Source organism: Zootoca vivipara, chromosome 1 (assembly GCF_965207765.1).
Source record: "Zootoca vivipara chromosome 1, rZooViv2.hap1.1, whole genome shotgun sequence".
Taxonomy (NCBI): domain Eukaryota; kingdom Metazoa; phylum Chordata; class Lepidosauria; order Squamata; family Lacertidae; genus Zootoca; species Zootoca vivipara.
This window is the reverse complement of record NC_142582.1, coordinates 118,370,848-118,390,770: the sequence shown is the minus strand read 5'-3', so window position 1 is coordinate 118,390,770 and position 19,923 is coordinate 118,370,848. Positions and strand designations below refer to the sequence as shown.

At 46.3% G+C, this 19,923-nt stretch overlaps 1 protein-coding gene across 3 annotated transcripts in view; it reads left to right on the top strand.

Moving 5' to 3' along the window:
- Positions 1-19,923, top strand: part of CCDC85C (coiled-coil domain containing 85C) — a 168,510-nt gene that overhangs the window by 105,591 nt on the left and 42,996 nt on the right. For all 3 annotated transcript variants that reach the window (XM_088673255.1, XM_035106276.3, XM_035106287.3), the window contains exon 3: positions 5,513-5,589. In XM_088673255.1, the coding sequence (XP_088529381.1) occupies positions 5,513-5,589 (77 nt within the window). The remainder of the gene's footprint in view (positions 1-5,512; positions 5,590-19,923) is intronic.

Genomic DNA, 19,923 nt, shown 5'->3' with positions numbered 1-19,923 from the left:
TGGGCAGCTTCCAACACTACTGTTGTTGTTGTTGTTGTTGTTGTTGTTGTTGTTGTTGTTGTTGTTGTATTACCTGACAATTTCAAAAGGTAAAATTAAATTTTCCCCCCCCAAAAGCAGTTTATGTGTTTCTGCATCAAATGTAGACTTACCAAGCTAAATAATGTCCAACCACAAACATAATAGCAGATTTGAATTCCTCACGTCCCCAAAAAACACATTTTTAAGACTTGGTTGAAGAATAACGTTTTTGCCTGGTGTCTAAAGATATGTAACAAGGGTTCCAGCCAAACCTCCTTGGGGAGAACATTCCACAAATGGGGAACCATCTCAGAAAAGACCCGTTCTTTTGTTGCCACTGTCCAGACTCCTTATGGAGGGTCTCAGATGACAATCTCAGGGTTCTGAGTCAGTTCATATGGAGAGAGGCGGTGCTTGAGGTATTGCAGTCCTGAGCCATTTAAGGCCAGCACTGGGCCTAGGATTGGTGTAATATCCTCAAACCATGTTCCTCCAGTGAGCAACCTGGTCGCCAAATTCTGCACTAGCTGAGGTTTTTGAACCGTCTTCAGATGCAACCCTATGGGACTGCCCCATCACTGAAGCAAAACAACCTTTCTGCAATCTGTCATTCTTTGGTTTACCTGCAATAATAATTACAAAGTTGTTTGTCAGCTTGGAGATGGGGGGAAATTAGATTGAATTGAGGTTGAATTACACTATATACCAGATGCAATAGCCCTTGTGCTAAGATCTGCATGTATTCATGAGGGTAATAATACAGATTCGTTAATGAGTTTAATTCCGGTCCCACAAGCAGAAATGATATCAACTTAGCCAATTAGCTTTTCAGATTCTCGGGATAGGAAAAGGGTGTTCAGGTTTTACAACTCAGCTGTGAGGAACTGAAGTGGCTGTTAAATTTTGCTTTTCAGCACAAATGCCGCCAGAGCATCTAAAAATCTTATGTGGCTACACAGGCCAAACCTCTAGTGCGGGAAGCTAGAGAATTAACTCAGTAAGACATTCTGTAGCAGAAGCACAAGAGAGATTCTCTCAGCAGCCATTACTCAATTAGATAGGCTTCCTATAAAATGAGCCTCGATTGACTAGTCACAAGATCTAGTTCCTGGTGCTTCTTCTTCTGTGGACATCCTAGTTGTTTTCTGTCCTTCCTTTGAAGTGATGGCTCTGTTGTGGTCCTCAGTTTATTCTCCCGTGGAGGGCATCCACGTTCATGGCTCGCCTCAAACTAGCCAGTGGTGGTGCAGTGCTTGGAGTGTCAGATTAGGACTTGGGAGAACAGGGTTCGATTCCCTGCTCGGCCATGATGCTCACTGGTGACCTTGGGCTACTCACTACCTCCCAGCATGGATCTCCTTCATGTGCATGTCACATGGAGGTGATGGAGCTGCCTTCAAGATCATAGCCCTTGGTTTTGCCTACACCAGAGACAGGAAGCCTGGGGATCAGCCTGACCAATGGGCAGGGGCGGTAGGAGCCATAATAATAATAATAATAATAATAATAATAATAATAATAATAATAATAATAATAATAATATATTATTTATACCCCGCCCATCTGACTGGGTTTCCCCAGCCACTCTGGGTGGCTTCCAACAGAAAAATAAAATGAAATAATCTATTAAACATTAAAAACTTCCCTGGTAGCTGTTTTTCTGGTAGCTGTTTTTCTCTGGTAGCTGTTTTTCTCTTTGACATCTGATGGGAGGGCGTTCCACAGGGCGGGCGCCACCACCGATAAGGCCCTCTGCCTGGTTCCCTGCAACTTGACTTCTCGCAACGAGGGAACTGCCAGAAGGCCCTCAGTACTGGACCTCAGTGTCCTGGCAGAACGAAGGGGGTGGAGATACTCCTTCATGTATACTGGACCGAGGCCATTTAGGGCTTTAAAGGTCAGCACCAACACTTTGAACTGTGCTTGGAAATGTACTGGGAGCCAGTGTAGTCCAGCAATCACTGGAAGCCCATTGACTTCCCATCCCTGGTCCACACTGAGCAGCAGTGTGGCTTTAGGGTTTCAGACCAGAGTATTCTCCAGCCCTACCTGTAGATGAACCTGCTGGGGCCTTCTGCTTGCAAAGGAAGCGATGTGCCACTGAGCTGAAGCACTGCTTTGGGTATTTAAAGAACAAGAAACATTTGGGCCAGGGCCGTCTTACCCATAGGCACTAGGGGTGCTGGGCTCTCATGGGCGCCAGGCCAAGAGTCTGGGGCCCAAGGGTTGAGTCTGGGGAAGAGCCCGTCTGTCGGTTGGAGCGCCGTGGTGGGCTCTTCTGCTGCGGGCTGCTCTGTGCCGCGAGTTCGGGGGGTGACTGAGCCAGTGAGACACTGAGGCAGCCAGCCAGCTCCACCCTCCTGCACGCCTGAGACTGGGCAACCGGGGTGGTGGTGGACCGGGCAGATCTTTGCACCCCGGCGCCGCATATGCTTAAGACAGCCCTGATTTGGGCATACTTGCATGTGACTTTTCTGCACAATATTTCTTTATCCCATTTCTTTATTCTTTATTTCCTTATCCCAGTTTCTTTACTGCAGAGAAAATCATTATTGCAGATCTTACCCTTTGCTGAAAGCAAAGGGTCCTCTATTTGTAATGTAGGTCATGTAATCTGGGCATTTAATCTCAAAGGGAGCAACAGGAAGGGCAATGGGTTGAATTCGCTTTCAGACTGAACGTCAAGCACTGGCAGCAACACCGTTGATTCGGGTTTTTTGCTCTCTTTCGCTTCTGCACACACATACCCTGCCCTCTATTAAATTGAATTTTATTATGATTGCCCAGTGTTTCCTTACAGAGGCCAGAATGTAAAGAGCCAAATGCTTATTTCATCTGAATGAAGATTAAGGTCTCAAGGCAATTGTTTGATAGATAGAGTATAATTTTCATACTTTTCATTATTGGAGCAATTGGAGGTGCTGGGAGATGCTCTTCACTTTATTGGGAGCAAGGAATGTCTTGTCACATCCAAAAGTACTCATGGAAAGGGCCATTTACTTATCACCAGGTGCTGATTGCAAACACCTTTTAAAAATAAAATAAAATCCAGTGTTCTGTTCCCCCATCCATCTGCAACCAGTGAGTAAGTGTACGGGATTTTGTATTTATTCATTTTGGGCAGTGGGAAGGCAGATATATGGTGAATTAAATATTAATTTGTTGGAACCTAAAGAAAGACCAGGTGCCTAACATTTATTGGGGGGGGGGAGAGAGAATCTCCTATTTCCAATGTTATTTGGTAGCAGAAACATTTTTTTAAGAATCATATTTACAGTAAGACAAATTAAGGATCAGCAAATGAGATACCTATAAAATAAATAACAAATATCAAAACATTGCAACAAAGTTTTGACTGTTAGTGAGCTACTACAGCTGTTATGGGGCACTGTAGTAGTGTGTGTGTGTGTGTGTGTGTGTGTGTGTGTGTGTGTGTGTGTTGCATTTCTGTATGAATGTGACACTGCTATAGTGTGTTTATGTTTATAAATATGTCATTATTTATTATTATTGGATACTTTTGTTTAGCAGGCTATTTAAAAAGTCAAATAAACAAACAAAAATGATCAAAGCGAAAACCAGAAAATATAACTTTGTCGCCAGAACCACACCATGCTATAATGTTTAAAAATTACAAAGTGGAAACTCTTGGGCACGTGTGTCTGGGGAGGGCTTTTCACAACTGAGGGGGCCACTGTGGAAAAGACCCTTTCTCTCGCAACCATTTGCAGTATCCCAGTTGATGGGGAGCACCTGGAAAAGGACTTCTGATGATGATCTCAAGGTCTGGGCAGCTCATATTTCACAGGAGGTGGTCTGAAAACATGGGAGGCCACCACCTGGCTGAAGCTAAGCAGGTAGAGGTGTGCTCAGTTGGGCGACCGCCTGGGAATCACATTTGTGCTGCCTTTGATCCTGTGACACACAAATAATAATAATAATAATAATAATAATAATAATAATAATAATATATTAAATAAAACACAGTGTTCTAATAAACATTTAAAGCCTCCCTAAACAGGGCTGCCTTCAGATGTCTTCTAAAAGTCTGGTAGCTGTTTTTCTCTTTGACATCTGATGGGAGGGTGTTCCACAGGGTGGGCGCCACAACCAAGAAGGCCCTCTGTCTAGTTCCCTGCAACTTGGCTTCTCGCAATGAGGGAACCGCCAGAAGGCCCTTGGTGCTGGACCTCAGTGTCCGGGCAGAACGATGGAGGTGGAGACGCTCCTTCAGGTATACTGGACCGAGGCCATTTAGGGCTTTAAAGGTCAGCAACAACACTTTGAACTGTGCTCGGAAACGTACTGGGAGCCAATGTAGATCTTTATGTGTTATGTGGTCTCGGCGGCCGCTCCCAGTCACCAGTCTAGCTGCCGCATTCTGGATTAGTTGTAGTTTCCGAGTCACCTTCAAAGGTAGCCCCATGTAGAGCGCATTGCAGTAGTCCAAGCGAGAGATAACTAGAGCATGCACCACTCTGGCGAGACAGTCTGCAGGCAGGTAGGGTCTCAGCCTACCAGATGGAGCTGATAGACAGCTGGTCTGGACACAGAATTGACCTGCGCCTCCATGGACAGCTGTGAGTCCAAAATGACTCCCAGGCTGCACACCTGGTCCGCAGGATATAAATGTAAGAATTAATTTCTTACAAGCTTTTTGAACTAAAAAGCTCCCAAGGGCTTTTGAAGGTCAAAACTAGCAATCTGACTTGGAAATGGACCCAAAGTCACTGGCAATGATAGAAAATAGGCATAACACACTCATGGTACCTGGTCCCACTTTCCTTGCAGCTACTGGTATACTGTACAGTTTTAAAAGAAAGTGTTGCATGTATCTAAATCAGAAAATTATATATGTGGAGAGATGAGAATACCCTTGAAACACGGCATAAACGCTGGGTGTTCTTATTAACCGCCTTTGCTCGTTCCCTTATTCTCACGACATGCAAAATCTTTCATACTCCTTCAAAATAAAAAAGCAGGTATTTTTGAGCAGCAGTAACCCATTCCCCGCCACCTGCTCCCAAACTCAGCTCTTTTGAAGGAGGAGATGGCCTCCTTCTGGCTGCTCAAGGTCACCCCAATGTCCCCTTGCTCTTTTGATGCCTGAAACATCTCCTCTTCTGCTGCTTTCAAATGAGACTGAACCAAACCTCATTATTTCTGCCTAGCTTCTGGAAATGCTCCTGTTACTGGCACAAGCCTCCAAGGGTTGTGAGAGGCCTTTTCTGCTCCTGAGTTTGCTTATGCTGTGTGTGTGTGTGTGTGTGTGTGTGTGTGTGGTCTTTGTTGTATTAATGGATTCAAACTGTGAAATGCCCGCTTTGTTCCCCCGGGCATTGTTCTTCAGTTCTTGTCTTGACCTTTCTTCTTCTGCTGAGAGGAAACATTAGTCTAATTGTGAAGCTATCTTGCTTGACTTTAAAGGACTATCTCCTGGGAAGGTTAATCTCTCATTTTTGCCTCTCTCTCTCCTTTCCTCCCTTTAAAGATTCATCTTCTAACTACATCAGACAACTTGAAACAAAAGTCAAACTGCTAGAGGACGACAATAAACTTCTCTCTCAGGTAGGTGGGCTTTCGTAAGCATGTGGCGCTACCCTGGTTCCCTCTTCTGGTGGAGCAACGGCTGGTGTGGACCAAGAAGGACCTGAATTTTGACGGGAACGTATCTTCACTGGCTGATAGAAGATCCGACCAGCTTCCTTGCTTTGCTAAGCATAAACTGAATTTTGAAACCCTGAAATTGAAAACTGTTAATCTGTTTTCACATTATGATTGTGATTATTATTTAGACCCGGGATAGGGCCATGCAACTCAAAGAAATGAGGTGGGAGGGAGAAGGAGAGAGAGAAGGGAATGGCACCCACATTCTAGAAGCTAAATGGACTGGCAGCATACCTGCCAAGTCTCCCGCAGAAAAAATACGGGATTACCAGGGAATACGGGGTACTTGGCAGCTATGGCTGGCAGCTGAATATTATTCCAGTACTGGAAACGGGGTAGTGTCCTCCACCCCACTCCAAGGGCAGCAGACTTGCCAATGGAGGTCCACAGCTCCATCAGCCAAGATGCTGAGGAAGACAGCAGGGGGCTTTCCCTGCTGCACCCCCCCCCCACATTTTCCACTTGAGGCAGTTGCTTCACGCAGTTAGGCCTGGCTCTGCTCACTGCTGTACTATGTTCAAAATGAACCACAACTCCCATCAGGCCTGTGATTGGGGATGATGGGAATTGTAGTTCAGCAACATCTGGGGGGCAAGGGTTCCCCACATCTGTTCCAGTTATACATCTGTTCCAGAAACTAACTTCTTGGTTCTCAGGGGGCCGGAAATTGTATAAGACATTATTTTGAAGCAAGTGTTGTGGCTGTCTCTTAAATTTTAAAGAACTGAACTGGCTGGGATCTGTGTATCTTAGGAACATGTCTCACTATATAAACCTCCCCTCCCCCCTTTAAGATCTTCCCAAGAACCCCCTGCCGCTTCAGATGCCTCAAAGGCAAAATATTTGTCATCTGAGTCACCTACAGAGGAAACCCTCCATAATTGCTATGAATGTCCCCACTTTTTCTTATTAGTTTTAATGCTTTATTTTGAAGTTACAATGCTATATTTTAATGTTTCACTTTATCAGTTCTGTGCTGTAAGTATGTCATTACGCCAGATTGAATGTGGCCAGTTTTTATTTTCATGTAATCTGCTTCGGAGATAAATCTGGTGTAAATGGAGGAGACAGCTATCTGAAATGACAAAAAGAAATCCCCACCGCACCGCAGAGGAGTCCAAGGCATGTTCTGGAACACTGAGTAATGTTTTTATGTAGCACATCCATGTGAAACCTCCTTATGCTAGATCAGATCATTGCTCCACAGAGCCCAAAGCTATCTTATTGGAGTGGCCCTGAATCACCCAAGGCTTCAGGTGCTTCTTCCAGCCTTCTGAGATCCGATAGAAGTAGGTGCTATTGCGATTAATGGTGCTTACTCCCCAAATAATCTGTGGGAGGTTGGCATGTAAAGTTCATGCAATGTGCTGAAATGCAGGGCCTGATGGGTAGTTTGGAACTTTGAAATTCCGAGTCACGTGTTCCAGTAGTAATAATTGTCAGATGCTTTTATATTTATTTCAAGGAAGCCAATTTATTATCACTAAAATAAAATAAAATAAAGTAGATGGGCTCTTTTGGCAGTGTGGCCTGTTGCCAGGTAAAACAAGCCATGGATCGGATCTTGGTGACTGGCAGGGCCCTGTTCAATATGCCCTTGGCCTGACTTTGTGTATGCTGCACACACAAAAAACCCAGAGGGTACTTTATCTGTTTGCCCCCCCCTCCTTTAACATATATACGAGGTCAAAAGCAGGATCAATAACTAATAGTTGAAAAGTGCATGGGGAATTACAAAAACAAGCAAACAGCAATCTGCCCTGTTCTTCTTCATAGCAGGTGCTGTTCGTTCTACAATTGGGCCTCTGAGATTAGGGAACCACTGAAGAAATGTTCCCGTTGGAATTTAGCAGATTTGTTTGTTTGTGTGTTTTACACTGAATAAAAAGCACTTTTTAAAAAAATCCAGAAAACAAAAAGGCTGATGAACAATTTCAAGCCATGGCAGATCCGGGGGGGGGGGCAGCCTTTGTTCACACAGATTGTCACATAGACAATGGAGCAAATTTGTTTTTTTTCTGCCTAGCCCTAGAGCATCCCTGGCCAACCTGTTGCCCTCCAATGTTGTTGGACTACATCTTCCATCACACCCTGCCAGCACACTTGTTTTCTGTTAACCTAACACAATTAAAAGGGGAAATTCCAATAATAAGTTGATAGGCTGGGACCACTCTTTAAAACAACACCTTTTAAAAGAACTAGGTTGGTTAGGCCCCAGATTCCATCCTTGAGAAATCAAAGAAATTTGAACGAACCCTGCCTAGAAAAGAAGGGGCTTTGTAGTTAGTCTCATTATGAAAATAATAATTACCCCCCCCCCCCAAATAATTAAAAGCATGCAGATCTAAAATGAATAGCCTGACAAACATTCATCAACAGTATCTCTAACAACAGGTTCATGGCAGGTTCAAAGGACCCTCTGGAATGTATCCTTCTATTCACATGAGACTAGCATTCTGCCTTCTCATGTGTTGAAAGACTGCAGAGATGTCAGGAAGTGTGGAATGATGAGGTGCATTGAGAAATCCTTTGCTAACTTAATTTCACTCTCTTCTCAAGGAGACACAATGGGAGCCTTGACACATCACAGAGCATCAACCGAGCAGGTCAAGTGACTTGTTCCTGAGAGAGGCTTCTGGTAGCAAAGGGTCTTGCAGGGGGTGGGGGTTATTTGCAACAGGAACACTTTTAAAAAAAACAAAGCTTGCAGTATAGTTTTCAGCTAGAAGATCGAATTTCCTTAGATGAAGCAGTATTTTGCTTCTGTGTTTAGAACCTGGAAAGATGCCATAATCACCAGCGAGTCACTAATCTCTTAATGCATGGGCATTTGTTGGATACTTAGGACCTCAGATTTCATCACTCCGGGGGTCTTGTCTACACAACTTCCTACCAGCGAACTTGCCAAACGTCACTGAATGTCAGCATTCAAGGGTAAAAGCGTGCTGGGATCAGGCTCCAGTTCAGCCGGTGATCTTGTGAGCATCCAGTTATTCCAGGGGAAATTTGTCAGCCTTGAAGACAACTCATCTCTCTCTCTTTCTCTATCTCTTGTTTGTGCTGGCTTCTAATCTAGGAACAGTCAAAGCCAAACATCAACTCCGTATGTGTTGTTAACAGGCAGGGCTCAGAAGGATAGATGAATCTGCATGGGCGTACCCAGGATCAAAACTAGGGGGGGGCAAGGGGAGGGGCCAAGGCACGGAAGGGGAGGGGCCACAAAGTGGGCGGGAACAGCGAACTCGCGCTCCGCCGGGCTGTGCCCCTCCCTAGAAGCAGGGCTGGTGGGCGGAGGCGGAGCCCAGCCCAGCGGAGCGCGAGTTCAGCGTTCCTGCCCGCCGCGCCGCGCTCTCTGGTTCCCCGCCGCGCTTGGCCTTGCCAGAGGGCGCGACGGGGAGCTGGAGGGAGGGCGCAGCGCGGCGGGCGGGAACGGAGAACTCGCGCTCCGCCGGGCTGTGCCCCTCCCTAGCAGCAGGGCTGGTGGGCGGAGGCGGAGCCCAGCCCAGCGGAGCGAGAGTTCGGCGTTCCCACCCACCGCGCCACGCTCCCTGGTTCCCCGCCGCGCTTGGCCTTGCCAGAGGGCGCGACGGGGAGCTGGAGGGAGGGTGCGGCGCGGCGTGGCGCGTCGGGAATGGCGAACTCGCGCTCCGCCGGGCTGTGCTCCGCCTCTGCCCACCAGCCCTGCTTCTAGAGTAGGGCAGCTGCCCTAACTTGCCGCATGGTGGGTACGCCCTTGTGAATCTGTAACAAGAGTCCTGCAGCATCAGACCAAATCATCCTGTTTGCAAACTGGCCAACCAGATTTGCAAGGAAGCAGGGTTTGAGTGTAAGAGCACTCTCCTTGCTTTTGCTTCCCAGTAACTGATATTTAGAGGCGTGTTGCTTTCAATACTGGAGGTAGTTTGGAGCCCTTGTGGCTGGTAGCGTTTTACTGCCTCACCCTCCATGGAGTTGTCCCATCTCCTTTAAAATCTGGTGCCCAGATCACAAGAGCTTGCACTACATCAACATTAACTGCAGTTTAGATAACAACTTTGCTCATGACATACATTACAGTCTAGGGTCTGGGGAAATATAGGATGGGGGACACCTGACTTACTACCAGTACATATGAAAAGGTTCTAAGGGTCTTGGTGGGTGTTATATGTATTTAGCATATGTAACGCTCAATACTCTCGATACGAATCCAAGGCAGACCTTTTAACATCACAGTAATCCAAGTTTATGCACCAACTACCGGTGCTGAAGAAAGTGAAATTGACCAATTCTATGAAGACCTACAACACCTTCTAGAAATGACACCAAAGAAGGATGTTCTTCTCATTACAGGGGATTGGAATGCTAAAGTAGGGAATCAAGAGATAAAAGGAACAACTGGCAAGTTTGGCCTTGGAGTTCAAAATGAAGCAGGGCAAAGGCTAATAGAGTTCTGTCAAGAGAACAAGCTGGTCATCACAAACACTCTCTTCCAACAACACAAGAGACGACTCTACACATGGATATCACCAAATGGGCAGCATCGAAATCAGATTGATTATATTCTCTGCAGCCAAAGATGGAGAAGCTCTATACAGTCAGCAAAAACAAGACCTGGAGCTGACTGTAACTCAGATCATCAGCTTCTTATAGCAAAATTCCAGCTTAAACTGAAGAAAGTAGGAAAAACCACTGGGCCAGTAAGATACAATCTGAATCAAATCCCTTATGAATACACAGTGGAAGTGAGGAACAGGTTTAAGGATTTAGATTTGGTGGACAGAGTGCCTGAAGAACTATGGATGGAGGCTCGTAACATTATACAGGAGGCAGCAACGAAAACCATCCCAAGGAAAAGGAAATGCAAGAAAGCAAAATGGCTATCCAACGAGGCCTTACAAATAGCGGAGGAGAGGAGGCAAGCAAAATGCAAGGGAGATAGGGAAAGATACAGGAAACTGAATGCAGATTTCCAAAAAACAGCAAGGAGAGACAAGAGGGTCTTCTTAAATGAGCAATGCAAAGAAATAGAGGAAAACAATAGAATGGGGAAAACCAGAGATCTGTTCAAGAAAATTGGAGATATGAAAGGAACATTTCGTACAAAGATTACCATAATCAAGGACAAAAGTGGTAAGGACCTAACAGAAGCAGAAGACATCAAGAAGAGGTGGCAAGAATACACAGAGGAATTATACCAGAAAGATATGGAGGTCTCATACACCCCAGGTAGTGTGGTTGCTGACCTTGAGCCAGACATCTTGGAGAGTGAAGTCAAATGGGCCTTAGAAAGCATTGCTAATAACAAGGCCAGTGGAAGTGAAGATATTCCAGCTGAACTACCCTGTTTCTCATATTTTAAGGCATCCCCATAAAATAAGCCATAGCAGGATTTTTAAGCATTCAAGGAATATAAGCCATACCCCGAAAATAAGACATAGTGATAGGAGCAGCAGCAATGCCGGCCGCGGCAGGAGGAGGAGGAAAAAAATAAGACATTCCTTGAAAATAAGCCATAGTGTGTTTTTTTGAGGAAAAAATAAATATAAGACGTGTCTTATAATATGAGAAACACGGTATTTAAAATTTTAAAAGATGATGCTGTTAAGGTGCTACACCCAATATGCCAGCAAGTTTGGAAAACTCAGCAATGGCCAGAGGATTGGAGAAGATCAGTCTACATCCCAATTCCAAAGAAGGGGAGTGCCAAAGAATGCTCCAACTACCGCACAATTGCGCTCATTTCACACGCTAGCAAGGTTATGCTTAAAATTCTACAAGGCAGGCTTAGGCAGTATGTGGACCGAGAACTCCCAGAAGTGCAAGCTGGATTTCGAAAGGGCAGAGGAACCAGAGACCAAATAGCAAACATGCGCTGGATTATGGAGAAAGCTAGAGAGTTCCAGAAAAACGTCTACTTCTGCTTCATTGACTATGCAAAAGCCTTTGACTGTGTCGACCACAGCAAACTATGGCAAGTTCTTAAAGAAATGGGAGTGCCTGATCACCTCATCTGTCTCCTGAGAAATCTCTATGTGGGACAAGAAGCTACAGTTAGAACTGGATATGGAACAACTGAGTGGTTCAAAATTGGGAAAGGAGTACGACAAGGTTGTATATTGTCTCCCTGCTTATTTAACTTATATGCAGAATTCATCATGCGAAAGGCTGGACTAGATGAATCCCAAACCGGAATTAAGATTGCCGGAAGAAATATCAACAACCTCAGATATGCAGATGACACAACCTTGATGGCAGAAAGCGAGGAGGAATTAAAGAACCTTTTAATGAGGGTGAAAGAGGAGAGCGCAAAATATGGTCTGAAGCTCAACATCAAAAAAACCAAGATCATGGCCACTGGTCCCATCACCTCCTGGCAAATAGAAGGGGAAGAAATGGAGGCAGTGAGAGATTTTACTTTCTTGGGCTCCTTGATCACTGCAGATGGTGACAGCAGTCACGAAATTAAAAGACGCCTGCTTCTTGGGAGAAAAGCAATGACAAACCTAGACAGCATCTTAAAAAGCAGAGACATCACTTTGCCGACAAAGGTCCGTATAGTTAAAGCTATGGTTTTCCCAGTAGTGATGTATGGAAGTGAGAGCTGGACCATAAAGAAGGCTGATCGTCGAAGAATTGATGCTTTTGAATTATGGTGCTGGAGGAGACTCTTGAGAGTCCCATGGACTGCTAGAAGATCAAACCTATCCATTCTTAAGGAAATCAGCCCTGAGTGCTCCCTGGAAGGACAGATCGTGAAGCTGAGGCTCCAATACTTTGGCCACCTCATGAGAAGAGAAGAATCCTTGGAAAAGACCCTGATGTTGGGAAAGATTGAGGGCACTAGGAGAAGGGGACGACAGAGGACAAGATGGTTGGACAGTGTTCTCGAAGCTACGAACATGAGTTTGACCAAACTGCGGGAGGCAGTGCAAGACAGGAGTGCCTGGCGTGCTATGGTCCATGGGGTCACGAAGAGTCGGACACGACTAAACGACTAAACAACAACAACGCTCAATACATATAGCATTACATCTATAAACTCTACAATGCTATCTTGCATTTGAGTGTACCTTATGCTTTCATCTCTGAAAACATGACTATCTTTTTATTGCAAAGAAAAAAAGAACCCAAGAAGTACTTGGGAGCAGGGGGAATTATTTGCTTGAATAGGGCTAATTGTAATAATATGGTTTGTGCAATATCTACTTTAGCGAGTTTACTAAGTCCTGCATGTCTTCTCATTTTCAGATTGGTTAGGGGGTTCATGGCATCTATTGGTTTCATGGCCAACACTTCATCCCTGTTGTGTTGTTAAAGTTTGAATTTTACCCAATGAAATAAAATGCAATGTAAATAAGTTTTTTCCTTTGGCTTGCCAGCTCCCCGTCATTCAGCAAGCTGAGAGAAAAATCCAGCCCACCCAAACATCTGGAGTGGGATCCATAAGGGCCTGAACTATACACCAAAACACTACTCATCAAATTTGCAGATGACACCAAACTGGGAGGGGTAGCTCATGCCACAGAAGACAGAATCAGAATTTGAAATGACCTTAACAGATTGGAGAACTGGGCCCAAGCTGCAAAATGTAATTTCAATAGGGACAACTGTAAGGTTCTGCACTTAGGCAGGAAGAACCAGATGCACAACTATAAGATGGGCAACACCTGGCTTACTAGCAGTACATGTGAAAAGGATCTAAGGGTCTTGGTGAACCACAGCATGAATCAACATGAGTCAACAGTGTGATGCAGCAGCAAAAAAGTGAATGCTATTCTAGGCTGCATTAACAGAAGTATAGTGTCCAGATCAAGGAAAGTAATAGTACCACTCTATTCTGCTTTGGTCAGACCACATTTGGAATACTGTTTCCAATTCTGGGCACCACAGTTTAAGAAGGATATTGACAAGCTGGAATGTGTGCAGAGGAGAGCAACCAAGACGATCAAGGGTATGGAAATCAAGCCTTACAAGGAGTGCTTGAAGGAGCTGTGTTTGTTTAGCCTGGAAAAGAGGAGACCGAGAGGAGATATGACAGCCATCTTCAAATATTTCAAGGGCTGTCACATGGTGGATGGAACAACCTTGTTTTCCCCTGCTCTGGGAGAGTAGAACCTGAACCAATGGCTTCAAGTTGCAAGAAAGTGGATTCCAACTAAACATCAGGAAAAACTTTCTGACAGTAAGAGCTTTTTGACAGTGAAAGGGGCTCTCTCGAGAGAGGTTGTAGACCAGGCACCCCCAACCTGTGGCTCTCCAGATGTTTTTGGCCTACAACTCCCATGATCCCTAGCTAACAGGACCAGTGGTCTGGGATGAGGGGAATTGTAGTCCAAACCTTCTAGAGGGCCGATGGTTGGGGATGCCTGTTGTAGTCTCTCATTCCTTGGAGGTTTTTAAGCAGAGGTTAGATGGCCATCTGTCCTGGAAGTTTCAGTTGATATCTCTGAATTGCAGGGGGTTGGACTAGATGACTCCTGGGTTCCCCTGGACTGTCTGTCACGGTCCGGTCGGCGGGCGTCGGGACCAGAGGCAAGATGGTGGTGAAGAAGCAGGGTCGAGGAGCAAGGCAGAGGCGAAGGTCCACGGGGCACGAAGCAAGGCGAAGGCAAAGCAAGGGTCCAGGAACAAGAAGCAAGGCGAAGGTCCACGGGGCAAGAGCAAGGCGAAGGCGAAGCAAGGGTCCAAGGAGCAAGGAGCAAGGCGAAGGATCCAGGAACAAGAAGCAAGGCGAAGGTCCACGGGGCAAGAGCAAGGCGAAGGCGAAGGCGAAGCAAGGGTCCAAGGAGCAAGGCGAAGGATCCAGGAACAAGAAGCAAGGCGACAGCAAGGCAAGGGTTAAAGGAGCAGGAGGCCAGATGCAACCAGGCAGGGATAGCGTTACTGTGGCAAAGAGCTGAAGGGAAATGCTGGGCTTTTATCCCTCCCAGCTCCTGCCACCAGGTGCAGTGAGATATCAAGTGGCCCCACCTGGGTGACTACTCCATGCCTCTCCAGCACAAGCTGAGGTCTTCACCTGTGTGGCCACGCCTTGCTTCTCCAGCACAAGCTGAGGCAGGCCCCAGTCCTGCAAAGCACCACAGGCCCCAGAGCCTGACTCCTGCCCATACTCCTGACACTGTCTCTATTGCACAAGAGGGGTTGGGTGGGATAGCAAAATGTGTAGCCTGCATTCTATGAATCAGAATTCTGACCCTGAATTAATTTGTGCAGACTAAGTCTAAAGCATGCTGCTTTCACATGATGGTGCACGACTGCTGTCCGCTCTTCATGTATTCTTACTGAAGATTGCAGAAAACCCCATTAAGCAGAGGCAGCGGCCGCAGAGCAGCCTGGTTTTGTGGATTGAGCCCTTTATCTGTGCAGCTCAGTCCTGCGCAGGAAGACATCTAAAAATAGTATTGTGCTAACGCATTTACCTCACTGGTTTGTCATGTTCAATTCGGGGAGAAATCGCAGATGAGTCACAGCAAATTTCATTCTTTAGAACTATAAAATGCACACCGCTATCTGTGGTTTTTCTCTTCCATGCTCCCTGTAGTTCCCACCTTGCAGATTAAGAAACAAGGCCAGGCTTCCCATTCCTCTGGGGGCTTTACATCACTACTGGCAAGGGGCCATAGCTCACTGGTAGAACACACAAGCAGCATTGCAGAAGGTCACAGGTTCAGGTCCCAGCATCGCCAGGTAGGGAAGACCCCTGTATAAAATCTTTAGAGCCACTGCCAGTCAGCACAGTGCATCAACCAATGGTCTCCTGCCTCCTCACTGTAGGGCAGCACTGTATGCATAGCTGCCAAGTCTCCCGTATTCCCTGGGAAACCCCCGTTTTTCCAGCCGTTCCCAGCTGGAAAAACGGATTTATTTGTTTCCCCCCGGTTTACTTACCGGCCGGGGGAGGCTCCTTCTGCGCATATCTGGAGTCTCTGGACATGCGCAGAAGCGATTTCTGGCGCAGCGGCCATTTTGGAACTGGGCGGAGCATGCTCAGAAGCAACTTCCGATGCTGCTCTGCCCAGTTCCAAAATGGCCGCAGCGCGACTTCCGGTCTGCCGATCCCTTATTTTTCCGGCAGGAACTTGGCAGGTATGACTGTATGTCCCATGATGTTCAGTGCAAGGACCATTCCCAGCAACAGATTTGGGGAGTGTAATGTTTGTCATTGTAAAATAAATAAGCGAACTTGTAGGACACCAAATTAAAAGGACAGCAAATTGACTTTTTGAATATGAAAAAGGAAGAGGCAGTATGCCTCTGAATGCCAGATGCTGAGAATCACAAGTGGGGAGTCTGCTGTTGCGTTCTGGCTTGCGGGCTTCCCATAGGCATTGAGGTTTGCTGCTTTGGGAAGAGGAACCTGGACTAGATGGGCCACTGGCCTGAACCAGCAGGGATCGTTCAGATGTTCTTAGGATACATTTGGTATTTCTCACCTTAGATATTGCTTGTGTTAGATACGAGAAAGTGCTGTTAGAATCATCCAACCATAGATGTGTAGAGTTGGAAGGGACCACAAGAGTTATCATCCAGTCCACCCACCTGCAGGGACACGGCTGGCACTGTGGGTTAAACCACTGAGCCTAGGGCTTGCCGATCAGAAGGTCGGCGGTTCGAATCCCCGCAACGGGGTAAGCTCCCGTTGCTCGGTCCCAGCTCCTGCCAACCTAGCAGTTCAAAAACACGTCAAGTGCAAGTAGATAAATAGGTACTGCCCCAGCGGGAAGGTAAACAGCATTTCCGTGTGCTGCTCTGGTTAGTCATGCTGGCCACGTGACCCGGAAGCTGTACGCCGGCTCCCTCGGCCAATAACGCGAGATGAGCGCCGTGACCCCAGAGTCGGTCACAACTGGACCTAATGGTCAGGGGTCCTTTTTCCTTTTACCACCCACCTGCAATGCAGGATTATTTTCCCCAACGCGGGGCTTGAACCCATGAGCCTGAAATTAAGTGCCTCACGGCCTGCCTGAGCTACTCTGAACATTCAGTAATAGTAATGCAAAGGAAAGAGGTGGCATTTTGCATCTTTAAATATTGATACCCTCTGGTCATGACCGAAGGTGAGTCTTTCCCATGATGCAGCTGCCAGAACTTTGTTGGGAAACAGTAGCACCAAAGTCCTGGAATCATGGGGTGATAAAATATGAAGTAATGCTGGGAATAGACCTATTCATATCTATGGATTTAAGACACTTACAGCAAGTCTATTGACAGCAGTGGTTTTATTCTGAGGATGGCTAACATCAGATGTCACACACACATTGTTTGCTCTAAATTGCCAAATGTTGGATCAAGAAACCTTAAAAATAGATTTCACACCACCTTGTCACCTTAACAAAGTGAACCTGTGCAAAACACACACACACACACACACACACACACACACACACACCGTTCAATAAAAATCCCCAGAGCAGTTCCTAGGTCACCAACATAACTATCCTAGGTAACATGATGGGAGAAAGTGTGGCCTAGTGAAACAGGAGTGGGGAATTTTCTCAGCCTAAGGTCCAAATTCCATCCAGGGCATTCCATTCTGAGAGGGGGGGGTCACATGCCAGTGGTGGGAGGGCTAAGAGGCAGGAGTGAGTGGAGCAATGACACTGAATTTTCCCTTTGTACAGTTGGCTACTTTCTGCACACATCCCCACGTCCCTCTCTGCTCTCTATCCAGAAAAGCAAGAGGAAAATACTGCAGTTTAAGAAACCCACTACAGCCAAGCAAAAGTGTTTCAGGGTCCAAAGTGAGGGAGTGATGGGTGTTGTCTGCAGAAAGTGACAAAGCTCATTTGCATGTCCTCATTTGGCCCTGGGCTCCAGATTCCTCACCTGTGCAGTAAAATAAGGTCTGCTCTACTCTTAAGGAGAGTTTGGAGCCTGGTTGTACAACCACTGTACTTAGCAATAGTGATCACTGTGCAATTTGTGTGGTGGCCCATTTCCCTCCGTCTACACATACAGAATTGCGATTGCGTCCTGCCCTTTTACATAAGGTTTCAAGCTTCTCTAAGCTCAAAATCAAGACTTGAAGGGAGGAGTATAATTCTTGCTTGTTTCTTTTGAAACAAGTGCATACATTTTTCAGCCCCTCAGTTTCGGTTCCATGCGCTCAGCTTTGCTCCCATGCTCAATAAGGGGATCGGCTGTCAAAATATCAGTGCGAGCTTCTAGCCTCTATTCAGAACCAGCATGCCCAGAGGATTTTCCAGGTCAGAGATTGCTTCCACGTTCATTGGTTGTCTCTGACCTGGGAAAGAAAAGCCCAGATTTCAGTGGGGCTCACATTTCAATAGCAAGCCAGCAAGATGAGAAATGGGAAGGAAGTTTGTCACCAAGATCATGAAAGCTTTGAGTGTCGTGTCCTGCAGTGCTTGTAACAGATCTGAGAGCTAGGACTTGGGGGATTCACATTTTTGCATTTAGTGGATTCAAGTTGCATGACTCTTCTTTTTTTGCCTCTGTCTTAGTGCTCTGAACTTGTCACCTGCCACCTGTTGCTCTCCTGCTCAACCCTCTGTGTGAGGCTTGACTCATTAGCAGGTTGCGTGTCATGCAAGTAACTTCCACAGTGGGAAAAAAACTTCCTGCCGTGTCAGTCCATCACAGCTAAAATGAGACATAGAGTCCTGTAGCAGCTTAAAAGCTAAGAAGCATTGTGTTAGTCTGCAGAGGCTTCATCAGATGCATGAAGGGATATCCCCATTTTACACCATGATGAATTGGTTAAGTTTTTAAGGTGCTGCAGCAAGGATAAGGAACAAATTAAGACCAAAGACCTCATTTCTTCAGGGCTGACTTGGAGGAAGTGAGTGGGGCCAGCTCTCTACACGCATTTCTGCCAGCTGGGATGCATGTGGCACTGTGGTCTAAACCACTGCGCCTCTTGAGCTTGCCAATAGGTCAGCAATTCGAATCCCTGCAACAGGGTGAGCTCCTGTTGCTCCGTCCCAGCTCTTGCCAGCCTAGCAGTTTGAAAGCACGCCAGCACAAGTAGATAAATAGGTACCGCTGTGGCAGGAAGGTAAACAGCATTTCTGTACGCTCTGGTTTCTGTCATAGTGTTCCGTTGCTTGAAAAGCCCGGAAATCTGTCTGTGGATAAACGCCAGCTCCCTCGGCCTGAAGCGAGATGTGTGCTGCACCCCATAGTCGCCTTTGACTGGACGTAACCTTCCAGGGGTCCTTTATCTTTACCTATCCATACTACATATCAGACATAACACATGCACCCACATCCATTCTCACACGTAGCAGATACATAACACATAATTACGTAAGTATTCACACATACGTACACACAGACAAACACACCCAGACTCTCACACACACACCTATGTTTATTTATAAAACATTTATATTTATATCCTTTAGGGACCCAGGAGGCAGCTAATAGGAGCACCTGCTCCCTCTAATCATGGATACAATTAATCTAATCATGGATGCAATTAAACCACAGTATAAGCTGTGGGCGAGGAACTTCCAGCCTTGTGGACCAGACCTCTATTATTTGGCCCTTGGGATTCTCTCCAGGCCTTCACCGGCCCTGTTGTGCATCCTCCTTGAGTGTTTTTGCCTGGCTGGAATGTGGCCTTGAACTGCGACAAAGCCCCTTGCTTGCCTGGATGGAGGATGGAGGAATATGTGCATACTATGCGAGCATTAGAATTACACCCACTTCTACCTCTGGCCCAGCCCAACCCTCGCACATGACCCATGAAATATTGTGCACAAGGGGGTGTAGCTCTCAGGCTGAAAAAAATATTCCCCACCCTTAAAATAAGCTGATAAATAATAAAAATGCAATATATAGTAGAAACGTCCAGTCCGGCAGAACATTGTTCAGCCTGGTCCTCAAAGTGCTTTGAACACATGGGTGTTTTGATGTGCTCCCTCCTGATAATGATGGAACCAGCTGAACCACCCTGGGAACTGACTGCTACAAACTTGCCACCACCACTGAAAAAGCCCTGTCTTGTGTCAAAGGCCCCTTATGTTGCTAGAATGAGAAGGGAAGGGGTTCTATGTGCATACCTGACTGGATCTCTCCCTTTGTGTTAGAGCCCCATCCCACAGTGGCTGGATACATCATCCTTTGGCAGCAGGGACTTGTCATTGTCACCAGGCACATCCCAACCTCCCTGTTGGTGAGGGGTGCTTGTGTGAACCCCCCCCCCACACACACACTTTCACACATGAATTGCATGAAGAGGTTCCATGTTATTACATGGGTAGTGGGCCTGCACATCTGGCATGGATGTCT